Below are 20,630 nucleotides of genomic sequence, written 5' to 3' on the forward strand. Positions count from 1 at the left end.
CCTAATACACTACACATCTCTTACTGGGCCCCTAATACCTGGTGGACACTACACATCTCCTACTGGGCCCCTAATACCTGGTGGACACTACACATCTCTTACTGGGCCCCTAATACACTACACATCTCTTACTGGGCCCCTAATACACTACACATCTCCTACTGGGCCCCTAATACACTACACATCTCTTACTGGGCCCCTAATACACTACACATCTCTTACTGGGCCCCTAATACACTACACATCTCTTACTGGGCCCCTAATACAATACACATCTCTTACTGGCCCCCTAATACAATACACATCTCTTACCAGGCCCCTAATACACTACACATCTCCTACTGGGCCCCTAATACACTACACATCTCTTACTGGGCCCCTAATACACTACACATCTCCTACTGGGCCCCTAATACACTACACATCTCTTACTTGGCCCCTAATACACTACACATCTCTTACTGGGCCCCTAATACACTACACATCTCTTACTGGGCCCCTAATACACTACACATCTCTTACTTGGCCCCTAATACACTACACATCTCTTACTGCGCCCCTAATACACTACACATCTCCTACTGGGCCCCTAATACCTGGTGGACACTACACATCTCTTACTGGGCCCCTAATACACTACACATCTCTTACTGGGCCCCTAATACACTACACATCTCTTACTGGGCCCCTAATACACTACACATATCTTACTGGGCCCCTAATACACTACACATCTCTTACTGGGCCCCTAATACACTACACATCTCTTACTGGGCCCCTAATACACTACACATCTCTTACTGGGCCCCTAATACACTACACATCTTACTGGGCCCCTAATACACTACACATCTCTTACTGGGCCCCTAATACACTACACATCTCTTACTGGGCCCCTAATACACTACACATCTCTTACTGGGCCCCTAATACACTACACATCTCCTACTGGGCCCCTAATACACTACACATCTCCTACTGGGCCCCTAATACCTGGTGGACATCTCTTACTGGGCCCCTAATACCTGGTGGACATCTCTTACTGGGCCCCTAATACACTACACATCTCTTACTGGGCCCCTAATACACTACACATATCTTACTGGGCCCCTAATACACTACACATATCCTACTGGGCCCCTAATACACTACACATCTCTTACTGGGCCCCTAATACACTACACATCTCTCTTACTGGGCCCCCATACACTACACATCTCTTACTGGGCCCCTCATACACTACACATCTCTTACTGGGCCCCTCATACACTACACATCTCTTACTGGGCCCCTAATACACTACACATCTCTTACTGGGCCCCTAATACACTACACATCTCTTACTGGGCCCCTAATACACTACACATCTCTTACTGGGCCCCTAATACACTACACATCTCTTACTGGGCCCCTAATACACTACACATCTCTTACTGGGCCCCTAATACACTACACATCTCTTACCGGGCCCCTAATACACTGCACATCTCTTACCGGGCCCCTAATACACTGCACATCTCTTACTGGGCCCCTAATACACTACACATCTCTTACTGGGCCCCTAATACACTACACATCTCTTACTGGGCCCCTAATACACTACACATCTCTTACTGGGCCCCTAATACACTACACATCTCCTACTGGGCCCCTAATACACTACACATCTCCTACTGGGCCCCTAATACCTGGTGGACATCTCTTACTGGGCCCCTAATACCTGGTGGACATCTCTTACTGGGCCCCTAATACACTACACATCTCTTACTGGGCCCCTAATACACTACACATCTCTTACTGGGCCCCTAATACACTACACATCTCTTACTGGGCCCCTAATACACTACACATCTCTTACTGGGCCCCTAATACACTACACATCTCTTACTGGGCCCCTAATACACTACACATATCTTACTAGGCCCCTAATACACTACACATCTCTTACTGGGCCCCTAATACACTACACATCTCTTACTGGGCCCCTAATACACTACACATCTCTTACTGGGCCCCTAATACACTACACATCTCTTACTGGGCCCCTAATACACTACACATCTCTTACTGGGCCCCTAATACACTACACATCTCCTACTGGGCCCCTAATACACTACACATCTCCTACTGGGCCCCTAATACACTACATCTCCTACTGGGCCCCTAATACCTGGTGGACATCTCTTACTGGGCCCCTAATACCTGGTGGACATCTCTTACTGGGCCCCTAATACCTGGTGGACATCTCTTACTGGGCCCCTAATACACTACACATCTCTTACTGGGCCCCTAATACACTACACATCTCTTACTGGGCCCCTAATACACTACACATCTCTTACTGGGCCCCTAATACACTACACATCTCCTACTGGGCCCCTAATACACTACACATCTCCTACTGGGCCCCTAATACCTGGTGGACATCTCTTACTGGGCCCCTAATACCTGGTGGACATCTCTTACTGGGCCCCTAATACCTGGTGGACATCTCTTACTGGGCCCCTAATACACTACACATCTCTTACTGGGCCCCTAATACACTACACATATCCTACTGGGCCCCTAATACACTACACATCTCTTACTGGGCCCCTAATACACTACACATCTCTTACTGGGCCCCTCATACACTACACATCTCTTACTGGGCCCCTCATACACTACACATCTCTTACTGGGCCCCTAATACACTACACATCTCTTACTGGGCCCCTAATACACTACACATCTCTTACTGGGCCCCTAATACCTGGTGGACACTACACATCTCTTACTGGGCCCCTAATACACTACACATCTCTTACTGGGCCCCTAATACACTACACATCTCTTACTGGGCCCCTAATACACTACACATATCCTACTGGGCCCCTAATACACTACACATCTCTTACTGGGCCCCTAATACACTGCACATCTCTTACCGGGCCCCTAATACACTGCACATCTCTTACTGGGCCCCTAATACACTACACATCTCTTACTGGGCCCCTAATACACTACACATCTCTTACTGTGCCCCTAATACACTACACATCTCTTACTGGGCCCCTAATACACTACACATCTCTTACTGGGCCCCTAATACACTACACATCTCCTACTGGGCCCCTAATACCTGGTGGACACTACACATCTCTTACCGGGCCCCTAATACACTACACATCTCTTACTGGGCCCCTAATACACTACACATCTCTTACTGGGCCCCTAATACACTACACATCTCTTACTGGGCCCCTAATACACTACACATCTCTTACTGGGCCCCTAATACACTACACATCTCTTACTGGGCCCCTAATACACTACACGATCTCTTACTGGGCCCCTAATACACTACACATCTCTTACTGGGCCCCTAATACACTACACATCTCTTACTGGGCCCCTAATACACTACACATCTCTTACTGGGCCCCTAATACACTACACATCTCTTACTGGGCCCCTAATACACTACACATCTCTTACTGGGCCCCTAATACACTACACATCTCTTACTGGGCCCCTAATACACTACACATCTCTTACTGGGCCCCTAATACACTACACATCTCTTACTGGGCCCCTAATACACTACACATCTATTACTGGGCCCCTAATACACTCACATCTCTTACTGGGCCCCTAATACACTACACATCTCTTACTGGGCCCCTAATACACTGCACATCTCTTACTGGGCCCCTAATACACTGCACATCTCTTACTGGGCCCCTAATACACTACACATCTCTTACTGGGCCCCCTAATACACTGCACATCTCTTACTGGGCCCCTAATACACTACACATCTCTTACCGGGCCCCTAATACACTGCACATCTCTTACTGGGCCCCTAATACACTGCACATCTCTTACTGGGCCCCTAATACCTGGTGGACAATACACATGTTTTCAGTCAGACATTCACTTTTGCCATACAGAGTTGAAATATCTAACCAATACATTTTGAATTGAATAATATTGTTTGTGAACTTCAGAGCTGTAAACACATACTAGTACTAGTCACCTGCTGGAGAGTCTACACCAGGGTTCTTCAATTCCGGTCCTGGAGGGCCGAAACACTTCTGTTTTTCATTTCTACCTGGTAGTTAATTGCACTCACCTGGTGTCCCAGGTCTGAATTAGCCCCTGATTAGATGAGAATATGGGGCGCAGTGGTCTAAGGCACTGCATCGCAGTGCTAGCTGTGCCACTAGAGATCCTGGTTTGAATCCAGGCTCTGTCGTAGCCGGCCGCGACCGGGAGACCCATGGGGCGGCGCACAATTGTCCCAGCATCGTCCAGGGTAGGGGAGGGAATGGCCGGCAGGGATGTAGCTCAGTTGGTAGAGCATGGTGTTTGCAACGCCAGGGTTGTGGGTTCGATTCCCAGTATGAAAAATAATAATGTATGCACTCACTAAGTCGCTCTGGATAAGAGCGTCTGCTAAAATGTAAAATGTGAAGAAAAAAAAATGTATATGACTGCTGCTAGATATCTTAGTCCTCAGAATTGTAGTTGATTTTTGCAGATGCATCATTGGTTTTGTAACCGAATTTGCTACAGACATCTTTAAAACCGGTTAAATGAGTGTCGTGACGGCCGCGCGCCCAGAGTAAGCAACGACATGGTGATTTTGTCTCCGATCTCAAACTTGTCTGGGAGTTGTGTAGTGTAGTGGACACCCAGCTAAGAATGTATTTCTAACCTCTGCCTAGGTCTGGAGGAGAAGGGGTATTTTTCACATCAACATCTAAGTTACAAACTGTTCCTTCCCTATCGCCTGGAGACTTTAAGAATGTTCCCGGAGAAAGCAAGCGAGAGATGAGCATAGGTGCTGGATATTTTTTTTCTTCTTAAATTTACATTTTAGTAATTTAGCAGACACTCTTATCCAGAGCGACTTACAGTTAGTGAGTGCATACATTTTTCATACTAGTTTTGGGTTTTCACCAGATTCCAAAAACTATGGAATCACACTGGCATCGGGGTTACATTGGGCTAACCACCCTCCTTCCCCTCCTCTTTCCCTCTTTCCTCCATTTTAGCAGAATCCATCTATTTTTTTTTCTCCTGCTGTTACAAAACCAGTTCTAGGCTTCATTCCAAGGCCCGTCCCCTGATGAAGAAACCACATTGTGATTGGCTGGGTCAGCGGGAGGGAGTGGGCGTGTCAGCTGAGCTGTAATGATTTGTTTTTACCACATGCCTGGTTCAGAGGATTTGTCCCAAAGGGCACCCTATTCCCTATGGGTCCTGGTTAAAAGTAGTGCACTATGTAGGGAATAGGGTGCCCTTTTTGACGCATCCTGTCACAGGACTACTGATGTTTGTTGTGGATTCTAGAGTGTAGCGTTCAGGCAGGATATTACTGTTGGACTGTTGTGGATTCTAGAGTGTAGCGTTCAGGCAGGATATTACTGTTGGACTGTTGTGGATTCTAGAGTGTAGCGTTCAGGCAGGATATTACTGTTGGACTGTTGTGGATTCTAGAGTGTTCTAGAGTGTAGCGTACAGGCTGTCATGTGCCTTTTACTGAGGAGTGGCTTCCGTCTGGGCACTCTACAATAAAGGCCTGATTGGTGGAGTACTGCAGAGATGGTTGTCCTTCTGGAAGGTTCTCCCATCTCCACAGAGGAACTATGGAGTTCTGTCAGTGACCATCGGGTTCTTGGTCACCTCCCTGACCAAGGCCCTTCTCCCCCGATTGCTCAGTTTGGCCGGGCGGCCAGCTCGAGGAAGAGTCTTGGTGGTTCCAAACTTCTTCCATTCAAGAATGATGGATGCCACTGTGTTCTTGGGGACCTTCAATGCTGCATAACTTTTTTGGTACCCTTCCCCAGATCTGTACCTCGACCCAATCCTGTCTCGGAGCTCTACAGACAATTCCTTCGACCTCATGGCTTGGTTTTTGCTCTGACATGCACTGTCAACTGTGGGACCTTTATATAGACAAGTGTGGGCCTTTTTTTCAGATCTTATAGCAAAGGTTTTATTTTCAATAATTTTGCAAAAATGTCTACCTGTGTTCGCTTTGTCATTATGGGGTATTGTGTGTTGATTGAGGATTTGTATTTATTTAATCCATTTTAGAATAAGGCTGTAACGTGACAAAATGTGGAAAAAGTGAAGTGGTCTGAACACTTTCCGAATGCACTGTATAGTGAGCAATATGTTTGGAACATCAAATCACAATACCGATTCGGAATAGATATAGAATTGGGAGAATCACAAGACATATCGTATCGGCACCTAAGTATTGTGATATCGTATCATGAGGTCCCTGGCAATTCCCAGCCCTAATTTGCACAGGGAGAGAGAGAATGCTAGGCATTCCAGAAGGTTCCAGCCAAGCCAAGGGCACAGGGAAAGGACAACAGAAACAGGCTTAGTTCCTGCTGGAGTTGGGGTTTTAGTTGTTTTTGGTGGCCAGATTCCTAGATTCATATTCTGGGCCCTTGGGGAAGTAGCAAGCAAGGAGGAGTCACTGGGGTGGAACCTGTCAACTCCAAGATTTACCACGTTGGAAGAAGAATCTACTCCTCTCTTCAGCCCCACTCCTAGTGGTTACTGGTTGAGTCTCCTCTCCCCACTCCTAGTGGTTACTGGTTGAGTCTCCTCCCTTCAGCCCCACTCCTAGTGGTTACTGGTTGAGTCTCCTCCCTTCAGCCCCACTCCTAGTGGTTACTGGTTGAGTCTCCTCCTCCCTTCAGCCCCACTCCTAGTGGTTACTGGTTGAGTCTCCTCCTCCCTTCAGCCCCACTCCTAGTGGTTACTGGTTGAGTCTCCTCCTCTCTTCAGCCCCACTCCTAGTGGTTACTGGTTGAGTCTCCTCCTCTCTTCAGCCCCACTCCTAGTGGTTACTGGTTGAGTCTCCTCCTCTCTTCAGCCCCACTCCTAGTGGTTACTGGTTGAGTCTCCTCCTCTCTTCAGCCCCACTCCTAGTGGTTACTGGTTGAGTCTCCTCCTCTCTTCAGCCCCACTCCTAGTGGTTACTGGTTGAGTCTCCTCCCTTCAGCCCCACTCCTAGTGGTTACTGGTTGAGTCTCCTCCCTTCAGCCCCACTCCTAGTGGTTACTGGTTGAGTCTCCTCCTCCCTTCAGCCCCACTCCTAGTGGTTACTGGTTGAGTCTCCTCCTCCCTTCAGCCCCACTCCTAGTGGTTACTGGTTGAGTCTCCTCCTCCCTTCAGCCCCACTCCTAGTGGTTACTGGTTGATCCTATTCCCTCCTGGTTCCAGGAGTTCTCCAACCCAGATGTTCAGAAACACCTAGGGACTTTAGGAAAGGTTCTGGAATTACCGCTTTCCAAACAATAGCAACCCTAACACAAGGCCTTGACGATTAGTTGAGTCAGGTGTCTTACTGCTGGGCTAGAACAAAAACGTGCACTCCCCAAGTGGGGGTCCTGAACAGCTGTTGGGTGGTGGGTGCGGGTATGTGCTTGCTGACAGTGGGCTAGTCTGTCACACTGTGGCACAGTGTTCTGCCCAGGCAAGGTTATGCAAGGGAGCAGTGAGACAACTGGCCAGGCCTCCAGGCTCAGACTGCAGGCGCACCACCAGAGGATGTCTGTCTGTCTCAGTAGACAATGAATACCCTGCTTCTGGACACAACACACAGGCTTCTATGGAGATTTCCTTTAGCTTAGAAAGGGACTTAATTACTTTTCAGACATTCAGGTTAACTAATGCTTGGTGTTCATAGTTATTCTCAATTCCTATTCAGGTGGACTAATGCTTGGTGTTCATAGTTATTCTCAATTCCTATTCAGGTGGACTAGTTCAACAGTATGATGACAGACATATTCAGGTGGACTAGTTCAACAGTATGATGACTGACATATTCAGGTGGACTAGTTCAACAGTATGATGACAGACATATTCAGGTGGACTAGTTCAACAGTATGATGACAGACATATTCAGGTGGACTAGTTCAACAGTATGATGACAGACATATTCAGGTGGACTAGTTCAACAGTATGATGACAGACTTATTCAGGTGGACTACCTGCCTGAAGACACTGATATGACTGGCTTTAGAACACACTGCTCTCTTCTACTAGCCTTTGTGTGTTTGCCTGCTACAATCTGCCAGCCAGAGCAAGGCCAGATAGTGAGGCACAGCCCTGGAATATTGTGATTTTAGGGTGCAAGGTCATCTGGCCTTAAAGAGGTTCCCAATCTGCCAGGGCCCCAAGGCTGTCTGCTAGCGCACCAAGGCCATTAACCAGAATAGACTATTTAAATTGATTTGAAAACTGATAAACATTAGCTTTTCTTTTAAGAAAAACATGTATGTAAATGTCCATAATTAATTAGCAGTATTAAAAAGTGTAGGTGGTAGCCTATTGGCTACAGTCTCATGTCCACAGGGCTTAGCTGGGACAGGGAAGGGGCTTAGCTGGGACACGTGGTTGCTCTGTCTGAATGAGACAAGGTCACAGGGCGTGGTTGCTCTGTCTGAATGGGACAAGGCCACAGGGCTTAGCTGGGACACGTGGTTGCTCTGTCTGAATGGGACAAGGCCACAGGGCTTAGCTGGGACACGTGGTTGCTCTGTCTGAATGAGACAAGGTCACAGGGCGTGGTTGCTCTGTCTGAATGGGACAAGGCCACAGGGCGTGGTTGCTCTGTCTGAATGGGACATGGCCACAGGGCTTAGCTGGGACACGTGGTTGCTCTGTCTGAATGGGACAAGGTCACAGGGCGTGGTTGCTCTGTCTGAATGGGACAAGGCCACAGGGCGTGGTTGCTCTGTCTGAATGAGACAAGGTCCAGGGCTGCGCTCTGTCTGAATGGGACACGTGGTTGCTCTGTCTGAATGAGACAAGGTCACAGGGCGTGGTTGCTCTGTCTGAATGGGACAAGGTCACAGGGCGTGGTTGCTCTGTCTGAATGAGACAAGGTCACAGGGCGTGGTTGCTCTGTCTGAATGAGACAAGGTCACAGGGCGTGGTTGCTCTGTCTGAATGCACAGGGCTCGTGGGACAAGGTCACAGGGCGTGGTTGCTCTGTCTGAATGGGACAAGGCCACAGGGCTTAGCTGGGACAGGTGGTTGCTCTGTCTGAATGGGACAAGGCCACAGGGCTTAGCCTCACAATGGGTTGGTGTATAACACTGCAGCAGGAGGTAAAGACCAGGCAGTGGTCCAGCTGGCGCCAGGGTCTCCGTTAGGAAAATTAGCGCTGGACATTTGACGGGCACCATTTTATCGGACATTTTTTAAAAGAACTTTACCGGACCCATATGAATGAGTTGCATAACCTGATTACGGCGTCCACCCACGGTTCTCAGAATGACAAATCGCAGTTTGTGGTAATTCGTCTTAACAGAACTTGCAACTCGAGGATTGCAACGCCGTGCGTCCTTCTTAGCGAATTCCGATTTGAAGATGTTAGAACAACAACGAGATGAGTAACGAACAGCGAAATCACCAGCTGTCAGTCTACTATCCCCCATAGTAGAAATGTTGACCTATTCTATTGGTCAGCTTGTGGAGAAAGAAACAGCCCAATCAGACTCTGGGACAGTTGTGGGACGATAAATCCCAAATTCAGCCAACCAGTAGGCCTCGGATACATGAGGCTCATCCAACCAGTAGGCCTCGGATACATGAGGTTCATCCAACCAGTAGGCCTCGGATACATGAGGCTCATCCAACCAGTAGGCCTCGGATACATGAGGCTCATCCAACCAGTAGGCCTCAGATACATGAGGCTCATCCAACCAGTAGGCCTCAGATACATGAGGCTCATCCAACCAGTAGGCCTCGGATACATGAGGCTCATCCAACCAGTAGGCCTCGGATACATGAGGCTCATCCAACCAGTAGGCCTCGGATACATGAGGCTCATCCAACCAGTAGGCCTCAGATACATGAGGCTCATCCAACCAGTAGGCCTCAGATACATGAGGCTCATCCAACCAGTAGGCCTCAGATACATGAGGCTCATCCAACCAGTAGGCCTCGGATACATGAGGCTCATCCAACCAGTAGGCCTCGGATACATGAGGCTCATCCAACCAGTAGGCCTCGGATACATGAGGCTGATGTAACTGATCAGAACGTTTAGCTTAGAATGCTGATAAACTATTATTTATTCACATTATAAGAGCAGCAATCCGCAGTAAGCTACGCGCGAATGTTCGTTCCATAATGCAATTAGCGGGAAAACACCGTTGAGCGGTTTCATGAGACAGAGATTAAAATATCCGTAAGACATTTTGAAAGAGGGGAGATCTAAAGATGCAACAACTAGCATGGGGTTTCTAATATGAATAGGATTGTGCCTTTGGCTACTGGACAATAAAAGAAAGTTGATTTGAAAACCAATAGAACATGAGAGAAATAGGCTACTGGTTCCAACGGCATATGGAAGTCTTTCTAAAATAATCCCCTGCACGTTTGGTGGGATTTTGGCTAGGCTCCTTTTGAAGCAAGGTAAGACATGCCTCGTAATATGAAGTAAAACCTTCAGGTTTCAAACAGTGAACTATATGTTATCAAAATGCGTACTGCGTCCTTTGCAAAGTGGTGTGTTTGACGCGCTGAAGACTGCCTACTTGTCTATGCACTTGAATGGGAAGCACGCTTATATTACCAGTTGAGATAAAACCCTCTGCTCCTCACCTCCTCTCCTCTCCTCTTGTCCTCTTATCTCCTCTCGTCCCCTGCCTCCCTCTTCCAGATAAGGACTGTACTTTCTGTCTCTGGTCTCTCCCCAGTGTGGTTCAGCAGAGTACATGGCTCCAGAGGTAGTGGAGGCCTTCAGTGAGGAGGCTACGATCTATGATAAGCGCTGTGACCTGTGGAGCCTGGGGGTCATCCTGTACATCATGCTGAGTGGGTACCCTCCCTTTGTAGGGCGCTGTGGCACCAACTGTGGTTGGGACTGGGGAGAGCCCTGCCAGGAATGCCAGGTAAGATATGAGCTGACACAAACACATCAACAACATGCTAAAAAACATACACATGCCAATTGACTACTACAACAACACTACTACAACACTACTACTACTACACACTACAACAACGCTACAACACTACTGCTACTACAGCAGCACTACAACAACACTACTGCTACAATACACTACTACAACTACAAACCACAACACACTACAAACACACTAATACTACAACACTACTACTACAGCAACAACACCACTACTACAACACTACTACTACAACACTACTGCTACAACACTACTACAACACTACTACTACAATTACAACACTACTACAACACTACTACTACAATTACAACACTACTACACGCTACAACAACACTACAACAACAGCACTACTACTACAACACTACAAAAACACTACTACTACAACACGCTACAACAGCACTACAACACACTACTACAACAGCACTACAACGACGCGACTACGACGCTACTACTACTACAACAACACCACTACTACAACAACAGCACACTCATCACTCCCATTGTGAAGCAGAGGCACAAATCAACATCTTGAGATCGCTTGGCCCTGAGAAAAAAACGTATTAGTGCTGGCCACTCCTGAGCCTGAGACCGGTTGGTTAGGACAGGGGTTAAAGATCAAAGGAGACTGCCTTTCTTGAAATGTTTAAACACATGGGAGCACAGTCTAGATGTCATTTTGGAGTCTTCCTTTAGATGTCCTTATATGGAGTCTTCCTTTAGATGTCCTTATATGGAGTCTTCCTTTAGAAGTCCTTATATGGAGTCTTCCATTAGATGTCCTTATATGGAGTCTTCCTTTAGATGTCCTTATATGGAGTCTTCCTTTAGATGTCCTTATATGGAGTCTTCCTTTAGAAGTCCTTATATGGAGTCTTCCTTTAGATGTCCTTATATGGAGTCTTCCTTTAGAAGTCCTTATATGGAGTCTTCCTTTAGAAGTCCTTATATGGAGTCTTCCTTTAGAAGTCCTTATATGGAGTCTTCCATTAGAAGTCCTGTACAGTGCACTCGGAAAGTATTCAGACCCTTTGTCTTTTTCCATGTTTTGTTACGTTACATCCTTATTCTAACATGGATTAAAACAATAATAATCCTCATCAATCTACAAACACTACCCCATAATGACCCAATACCCCATAATGACCCAATACCCCATAATGACAAAGTGAAAACAGGTTTTTATGAATTACAAATAAAAATCAGAAATACCTTATTTACATAAGTATTCAGACCCTTTGCTATGAGACTCGAAATTGAGCTCAGATGCATCCTGTTTCCATTGACCATCCTTGAGATGTTTCTACAACTTGATTGGAGTCCTCCTGTGGTAAATTAAATTGATTGGACATGATTTGGAAAGGCACACACCTGTTTATATAAGGTCTGATGAAACCAAGATTGAACTCTTTGGTCTGAAAGCCAAGCGTCACGTCTGGAGGAAACCTGGCACCATCCCTACGGTGAAGCATGGTGGTGGCAGCATCATGCTGTGGGAATGTTTTTCAGCGGCAGGAACTGGGAGACTGTTTTTCAGCGGCAGGAACTGGGAGACTAGTCAGGATCGAGGGAAAGATGAACAGAGCAAAGTACAGAGAGATCCTTGATGAAAACCTGCTCCAGAGCGCTCAGGACCTCAGACTGGGGCGAAGGTTCACCTTCCAACAGGACAACGACCCTAAGCACACAGCCAAGACAACGCAGGAGTGGCTTCAGGACAAGTCTCTGAATGTCCTTGAGTGGCCCAGCCAGAGCCCGGACTTGAACCCGATCTAACATCTCTGGAGAGACCTGAAAATAGCTGTGCAGCGACGCTCCCCATCCAACCTGACAGAGCTTTAGAGGATCTGCAGAGAAGAATTGGAGAAACTCCCCAAATACAGGTGTGCCAAGCTTGTAGCGTCATACCCAAGAAGACTCGAGGCTGTAATCGCTGCCAAAGGTGCTTCAACAAAGTACTGATTAAAGGGTCTGAATACTTATGTAAATGTAATAATTATGTTTTTTGTTGTAATAATTTAGCAAAAAATGTCTAAACCTGTTATTGCTTTGTCATTATTGGTTATTGTGTGTAGATTGATGAGGGGGGGAAAAAACAATTTAATCCATTTTAGAATAATGCTGTAACGTAACAAAATGTGGAAGTCGTCAAGGGTACTTTCTGAATGCACTGTATATCTGAGCTCTGCTCCTGGACACAAGAGCATGTAGAACCCTGGGCCCTACCCTGGTCCCTACCCTGGTCCCTACCCTGGTCCTTACCCTGCTCCCTACCCTGGTCCCTACCCTGCTCCTTACCCTGGTCCTTACCCTGCTCCTTACCCTGGTCCCTACCCTGGGCCCTACCCTGGGCCCTACCCTGGGCCCTACCCTGGTCCCTACCCTGGTCCTTACCCTGCTCCTTACCCTGGTCCCTACCCTGCTCCTTACCCTGGTCCCTACCCTGGGCCCTACCCTGGGCCCTACCCTGGTCCCTACCCTGGTCCCTACCCTGGTCCTTACCCTGGTCCCTACCCTGGTCCCTACCCTGCTCCCTACCCTGGGCCCTACCCTGGGCCCTACCCTGGGCCCTACCCTGGGCCCTACCCTGGGCCCTACCCTGCTCCTTACCCTGGTGCTCAGAACCAGATGCCACTAAAGATGATGGGAACTGGAGAGGGACAATACTATTTTGATTTATAGATACACAATGCTACACATCAATATATAATTCAACTGAAATTATGTAACAAAAACTGAGTCTTAAATTCACATTCCTTTTCCTGTTTTTTGATTGTGAAAACCCCACAAAAACCTGCCCATTTTGTAATATTAAAGCCACTTTGGCCAAACCAAAACAACCAACACATTTGTTTTAAGAACCTTCTACAGTATGGCTTTTGTCACATCTCCAGAACATGCTGTTTGAGAGCGTCTTAAATCTAGAACTGTCCCCTAACCCAGTCTCTCTCTCGGCTGCGCTCCATTACGTTCTTAAATCTAGAACTGTCCCCTAACCCAGTCTCTCTCTCGGCTGCGCTCCATTACGTTCTTAAATCTAGAACTGTCCCCTAACCCAGTCTCTCTCTCGGCTGCGCTCCATTACGTTCTTAAATCTAGAACTGTCCCCTAACCCAGTCTCTCTCTCGGCTGCGCTCCATTACGTTCTTAAATCTAGAACTGTCCCCTAACCCAGTCTCTCTCTCGGCTGCGCTCCATTACGTTCTTAAATCTAGAACTGTCCCCTAACCCAGTCTCTCTCTCGGCTGCGCTCCATTACGTTCTTAAATCTAGAACTGTCCCCTAACCCAGTCTCTCTCTCGGCTGCGCTCCAGAACATGCTGTTTGAGAGCATCCAGGAGGGGAAGTACGAGTTCCCTGAGAAGGACTGGCAGCAGATCTCCTCTGGAGCCAAAGACCTCATCACCAGACTTCTGGTCAGAGACGCCAAGAACCGCCTCAGTGCTGCTCAGGTCCTGCAGCACCCCTGGGTCAGAGGGGTACGGATCCTATCTGTTTCTCTACCTATCGCTCTGTACCTATCGCTCTGTCTGTGTCGGTGTGTGTCTGTGTCGGTCTGTGTCGGTGTGTGTGTGTGTGTGTGTGTGTCGCTGTGTGTGTGTGTCGGTCTCTGTGCGTGTCGGTCTGTGTGTGTGTGTGTGTTGGTCTGTGTGTGTGTGTCGGTCTGTGTGTGTGTGTTGGTCTCTGTGTGTGTGTGTGTTGGTCTCTGTGTGTGTGTGTCGGTGTGTGTGTGTGTGTGTCGGTCTCTGTGCGTGTCGGTGTGTGTGTGTGTGTGTTGGTCTGTGTGTGTGTGTTGGTCTCTGTGTGTGTGTCGGTGTGTGTGTGTCGTTCTCTGTGTGTGTGTGTCGGTCTCTGTGTGTGTGTGTCGGTCTCTGTGTGTGTGTGTCGGTCTCTGTGTGTGTGTGTCGGTCTCTGTGTGTGTGTGTGTCGGTCTCTGTGTGTGTGTGTCGGTCTCTGTGTGTGTGTGTCGGTCTCTGTGTGTGTGTGTCGGTCTCTGTGTGTGTGTGTCGGTCTCTGTGTGTGTGTGTCGGTCTCTGTGTCTGTGTGTGTCGGTCTCTGTGTCTGTGTGTCGGTCTCTGTGTCTGTGTGTGTCGGTCTCTGTGTCTGTGTGTGTCGGTCTGTGTGTGTCGGTCTCTCTCTCTCGATCTGTGTTTTTCTCACTCTATCTATCTGGCTCAAATAAAATGTCACATGCTTGGTAAACAACTAACAGTGAAATGCTTAATTCCCAACAATACAGAGAGAGAAATCTAACAATAGAAAAATGAGGAATACATCCAAAGAGTAACTATATACCCGGGGTACCAGTACAGAGTCTATATACCCGGGGTACCAGTACAGAGTCTATATACCCGGGGTACCAGTACAGAGTCTATATACCCGGGGTACCAGTACAGAGTCTATATACCCGGGGTACCAGTACAGAGTCTATATACCCGGGGTACCAGTACAGAGTCTATATACCCGGGGTACCAGTACAGAGTCTATATACCCGGGGTACCAGTACAGAGTCTATATACCCGGGGTACCAGTACAGAGTCTATATACCCGGGGTACCAGTACAGAGTCTATATACCCGGGGTACCAGTACAGAGTCTATATACCCGGGGTACCAGTACAGAGTCTATATACCCGGGGTACCAGTACAGAGTCTATATACCCGGGGTACCAGTACAGAGTCGATGTGCAGGGGGACGAGGTCATTGAGGTAGATATGTACATATAGGTAGGGGTAAAGAGACTAGGCAATACGATAGATAATAAACCGTAACAGCAGCGTACGTGATAAGTCAAAAGAGTTGGTGCAAAAGGGTCAATGCAGATAGTCCAGGTAGTTATTGGTCTTAAGGCTTGGAGGTAGAAGCTGTTCAGGGTCCTGTTGGTTCCAGACTTGGTGCATCGGTACCGCTTGCCGTGCTGTAGCAGAGAGAAGTCTATGACTTGGGTGGCTGGAGTCTTGGACAATTTTAAGGGCCTTTCTTTTCCCCGCCTGGTTTAGAGGTCCAGGATGGCAGGGAGCTCGGCCCCAGTAATGTACTGGGCCGTACGCACTACCCTCTGTAGCGCCTTGTGGTTGGATGCCAAGCAGTTGCCATACCAGGCGGTGATGCAGCCAGTTAAGATGCTTTCAACGGTGCAGCTGTAGAACCTTCTGAGGACATCCACTGACCACCTCCCTGTAGGCTGTGATCAGACAGGCCAACCACCGTCGTGTCGTCAGCAAATATAATGATGGTGTTTGAGTCTTGCGTGGCCACGCAGTCGTGGGTGAACAGGGAGTACAGGAAGTCCGGGATCCAGTTGCAGAGGGAGGTGTTCAGTCCCAGGGTCCTAAGCTTAATGATGAGCTTGGAGGGCACTATGATGTTGAATGCTGAGCTGTAGTCAAGGAACAGCATTCTCACGTAGGTGTTCCTCTTGTCCATGTAGGAATGGGCAGTGTGGAGTGCAATAGATCTGTGGAACTGTTGGGGTGGTATGCAAATTGGAGTGGTCTGGGATGATGGTGTTGATGTGAGCCATGACCAGCCTTTAAAAGCACTGCATGGCTATAGATGTGAGTGCTATGGGTCGGTAGTCATTTAGACAGGTTACCTTCGCTTTCCTAGGCACAGGGACTATGGTGGTCTGATTGAGGGTATTACACACTGGGTCAGGGAGAGGTGAAAATGTCAGTGAAGACACTTGCCAACTGGTCAGCACATGCTCGGAGTACGCGTCCTGGTAATCCGTCTGGTCCCGTGGCCTTGTGAATGTTGACCTGCTTAAAGGTTTTACTCACATCGGCTATGGAGAGCGAGATCACAGTCGTCCGAAACAGCTGGTGCTCTCATGCATGGTTCAGTGTTGCTTGCCTCGAAGCGAGCATATACTGAATTTAGCCCGTCTGGTAGGCACTGGGCAGCTCCCGGCTGGGTTTCCCTTTGTAAGCCGTGACAGTTTGCAAAGCCCTGCCACATCCATGGAGCGTAGTAGGATTTGATCTTAGTACTGTATTGATGCTTTGACTGTTTGATGGCTCTTGTTCTGTCTCGCTCTCTTTCTCTCTCACTTGTCTATCACACTCTGTCCCTCTCAATCTTTCTCTTGATCGCTCCCTCTCTCCATCTCTCGGTTTAGCTCTGTTTTTGAACTGTAAGATGATTGAGCAACTTTGACCTCCAATGGAAGGGACAAAAGGTAGCTGCCTAGAATCCATGACCTAATCATTCCACGTCTGTCTCCTCTCCCTAAGTGTGCTCCGAACACCGTGCCCTCCATGCTGAACCACAGAGGCAGCAGAGCCCAGGACCTGACCTTCTTCGCCGGCCAGGCTGTGGCCGTCACCCGCCAGCTAGCTGAGCAGGACGAGAGCGACCGTCAGGAGAGAGAGGACCTCGACAAAGACGAGGTGTCTGAGGAGGAGGAGTCGCTGGGGTCCCTCTCTCTGTCCCCCTCGCCCCACCACATGGCTACCAGCACCACTGCCAGCTGCAGCCTCAGCCCCCGGAGCTCCCTGCGCCCCCTCTCCACCTTGTCCTCTCGGCTGGCCCGGCGCAGGAGGAGAGGGCTCCCCCACACGGGGCCGGTGTGTGCCTCTGAGCTTCGGCAGCTCCTTGCCCCCCTGGTCATCATGGGGGACTGTGCCTGAAACCACTAATAACCGTTAAACTGACCGACCAACTGCAAACCCAACCTGATAATGCTCCTGAAAAATCAGTTCCACTCCTCCTCTCACCTCTCTTCCCCCTCCCCTCATCTTTTTCATCACTAAGCCACACCTGCAATACCTCAGTGGCGTGGATGATGATGATGATGATGATGATGTGGTCTTCGCAGCACATAAGCACATTGACCCTCTGCCTAATTCGAAGACTCTTCTACTCTTGGGGGAGGGGGGTGTTCGAATGTTGAGGAGCAATGACAGGGTTTATTATTTTTGGGGATGGGAGGGAGGGGAAAGGGATTTTGAAGGCACAAAAAAATAAACTAAGTTTGAAACAAGCTCCCACACCAAAGGACTAGCTACTGTTCCACATGCTGTATTCAGAGGAACTGGGTCGACCCACTCTGAATTGAAAACTTCATCAACCAGCTATCAGCCAGGTCCAACCAGCTTCATCAGATATACTAAAGACACCAGGATAGATATACTAGCTAGAGGGATTAATGAGTTAGCCAGCTAACTTTGATAAGCGGGATTAATGAGTTAGCCAGCTAACTTTGATAAGCGGGATTAATGAGTTAGCCAGCTAACTTTGATAAGCAACCCAAAATAGACATTGATTTTATTGTTCATTTAAAAAAAGCTAAACTTGGATACGTTTTTTTTTTTGTTAAATCAATTTGACATGCAGTTTTTCAAGCTTATCTTTCTACAAAATAAAATGGATCACAATATGTAGGCGCGTTAGCTGGCTAACTCCTTTATCCTGCTTTGTAGGATACCCCTCAGGACCTTTCCTCTGCTTCAGTCTACCTGCCCTGTGAAGGAGGGTGGGAGGGTCCACCTATCCAGCTAGCAGCAGTGTTGTAACGCACTAATTAAATCTCTGAGACCTGTCAGTTTCACTGAGTGGCTCACTCGAACCCTTCCTGCTTGTTGTAGTGGGAGCTCAGGTGGCCTGAAAACCGGGCCCGGCCGCTAGGCTAGCTAACTCTTTATGAGGCCGCTAGGCTAGCTAACTCTTTATGAGGCCACTAGGCTAGCTAACTCTTTATGAGAACAGCTAGGCTAGCTAACTCTTTATGAGAACCGCTAGGCTAGCTAACTCTTTATGAGAACCGCTAGGCTAGCTAACTCTTTATGAGAACCGCTAGGCTAGCTAACTCTTTATGAGAACCGCTAGGCTAGCTAACTCTTTATGAGAACCGCTAGGCTAGCTAACTCTTTATGAGAACCGCTAGGCTAGCTAACTCTTTATGAGAACCGCTAGGCTAGCTAACTCTTTATGAGAACCGCTAGGCTAGCTAACTCTTTATGAGAACCGCTAGGCTAGCTAACTCTTTATGAGAGCCGCTAGGCTAGCTAACTCTTTATGAGAACCGCTAGGCTAGCTAACTCTTTATGAGAACCGCTAGGCTAGCTAACTCTTTATGAGGCCGCTAGGCTAGCTAACTCTTTATGAGGCCGCTAGGCTAGCTAACTCTTTATGAGGCCGCTAGGCTAGCTAACTCTTTATGAGGCCGCTAGGCTAGCTAACTCTTTATGAGGCCGCTAGGCTAGCTAACTCTTTATGAGGCCGCTAGGCTAGCTAACTCTTTATGAGGCCGCTAGGCTAGCTAACTCTTTATGAGGCCGCTAGGCTAGCTAACTCTTTATGAGGCCGCTAGGCTAGCTAACTCTTTATGAGGCCGCTAGGCTAGCTAACTCTTTATGAGGCCGCCAGGCTAGCTAACTCTTTATGAGGCCGCCAGGCTAGCTAACTCTTTATGAGAACCGCTAGGCTAGCTAACTCTTTATGAGGCCGCTAGGCTAGCTAACTCTGACTATCTAGTACCTCCTCATTGCTGGGACTTTACACACAAACACAAAGTCCAAACAATATCTCACCTGTTATCATTATTTCTGCCCCTTGAACCACTGCTGCTGTGGTGGTAATATAGATCCATTATCTGAGATCTGAGCCGTTCTAATTAACATGTTGTGCTCACTGACTGGCTGTATCACAAGTGGCATATAGGGAATAGGGTTCCATTTGACGCAGTCATTAACTGCAGTAAGAAGACATGGACCCTGCCACACTACCCTGAGCTCATAGTGCTGGTTTCCCCAGACAAGTTAAGCTTAGCCTAGACTAAAAATCACTTTAAATGGAGAATCGTTTTAACATGCTTCTTAGTCCAGGACTAGGCTTAATTAATCTGTGTCTGGGAAACCAGCCTTACATTGGTCTGGACCCAAGAGAGTCCCAGCAACAAAGGTACTTAAAACTTGAACACAAACTGTTTTCAAACGGATACCTCAGGACCTTGAAATATATAGCGAGAGCTGGGGGGACCTTACCAGGTATCAGCCAGGTATCTATAGAACTGTTATCGACTTACCAGTTATCAGCCAGGTATCAATAGAACTGTTATCGACTCACCAGTTATCAGCCAGGTATCAAAAGAACTGTTATCGACTCACCAGGTATCAGCCAGGTATCAATAGAACTGTTATCGACTCACCAGGTATCAGCCAGGTATCAATAGAACTGTTATCGACTCACCAGGTATCAGCCAGGTATCAATAGAACTGGTAATGATTCACCAGGTATCAAGAGAAGTCAAAGGGAGATTTGAGGAGAGAGATCCTCAGACTCCTTAACTTTCCCTTTAAATCTCCATTTCTGAGTTTCAGTTTATTTATTTTTATTTTATTTTAAATCACACGATCAAAAGATGCCATCTACATTCTAAGATCATTATTAAGAAGTTTTAAAGGCCTTGGTAACACTTGACAATGGTCATAAATCTGTCATGTTGATGACAACTGATTTAATGAATAGTCATGGCCTTGGTTGTCCAGATGACTGCCTTTTCAGTGTCTTCAGACGAGCCTCCATGATGGCTAGCTAGCTGGTGGTATTTCAACCCGACGGGGTGTAATCCAAGAAGACCAAATGAACCACTTGTAGAAGGAATGCCCAGGGCCAAGTGTGTTTTAGTCCCACATTAGGGCTAGTTCTGTGGCTGTAACCAGCTGCCCAGATCAGATCATCCTAG

The 20,630-nt window shown here is 47.8% G+C and overlaps 1 protein-coding gene across 1 annotated transcript in view; it reads left to right on the plus strand.

Moving 5' to 3' along the window:
- LOC121535674 (MAP kinase-interacting serine/threonine-protein kinase 2) overlaps nucleotides 1–17,817 on the plus strand; it is a 56,531-nt gene extending 38,714 nt beyond the window's left edge. Inside the window, exons 10-12 of the mRNA XM_041842938.2 lie at nucleotides 10,719–10,913; nucleotides 14,258–14,422; nucleotides 17,179–17,817. Coding sequence (XP_041698872.1) covers nucleotides 10,719–10,913; nucleotides 14,258–14,422; nucleotides 17,179–17,574 — 756 coding nt within the window. The 3' untranslated portion in view covers nucleotides 17,575–17,817. The remainder of the gene's footprint in view (nucleotides 1–10,718; nucleotides 10,914–14,257; nucleotides 14,423–17,178) is intronic.
- Nucleotides 17,818–20,630: the final 2,813 nt, after the last annotated feature.

Source organism: Coregonus clupeaformis, unplaced genomic scaffold (genome assembly GCF_020615455.1).
Source record: "Coregonus clupeaformis isolate EN_2021a unplaced genomic scaffold, ASM2061545v1 scaf0237, whole genome shotgun sequence".
NCBI classification, from domain to species: Eukaryota; Metazoa; Chordata; class Actinopteri; order Salmoniformes; family Salmonidae; genus Coregonus; species Coregonus clupeaformis.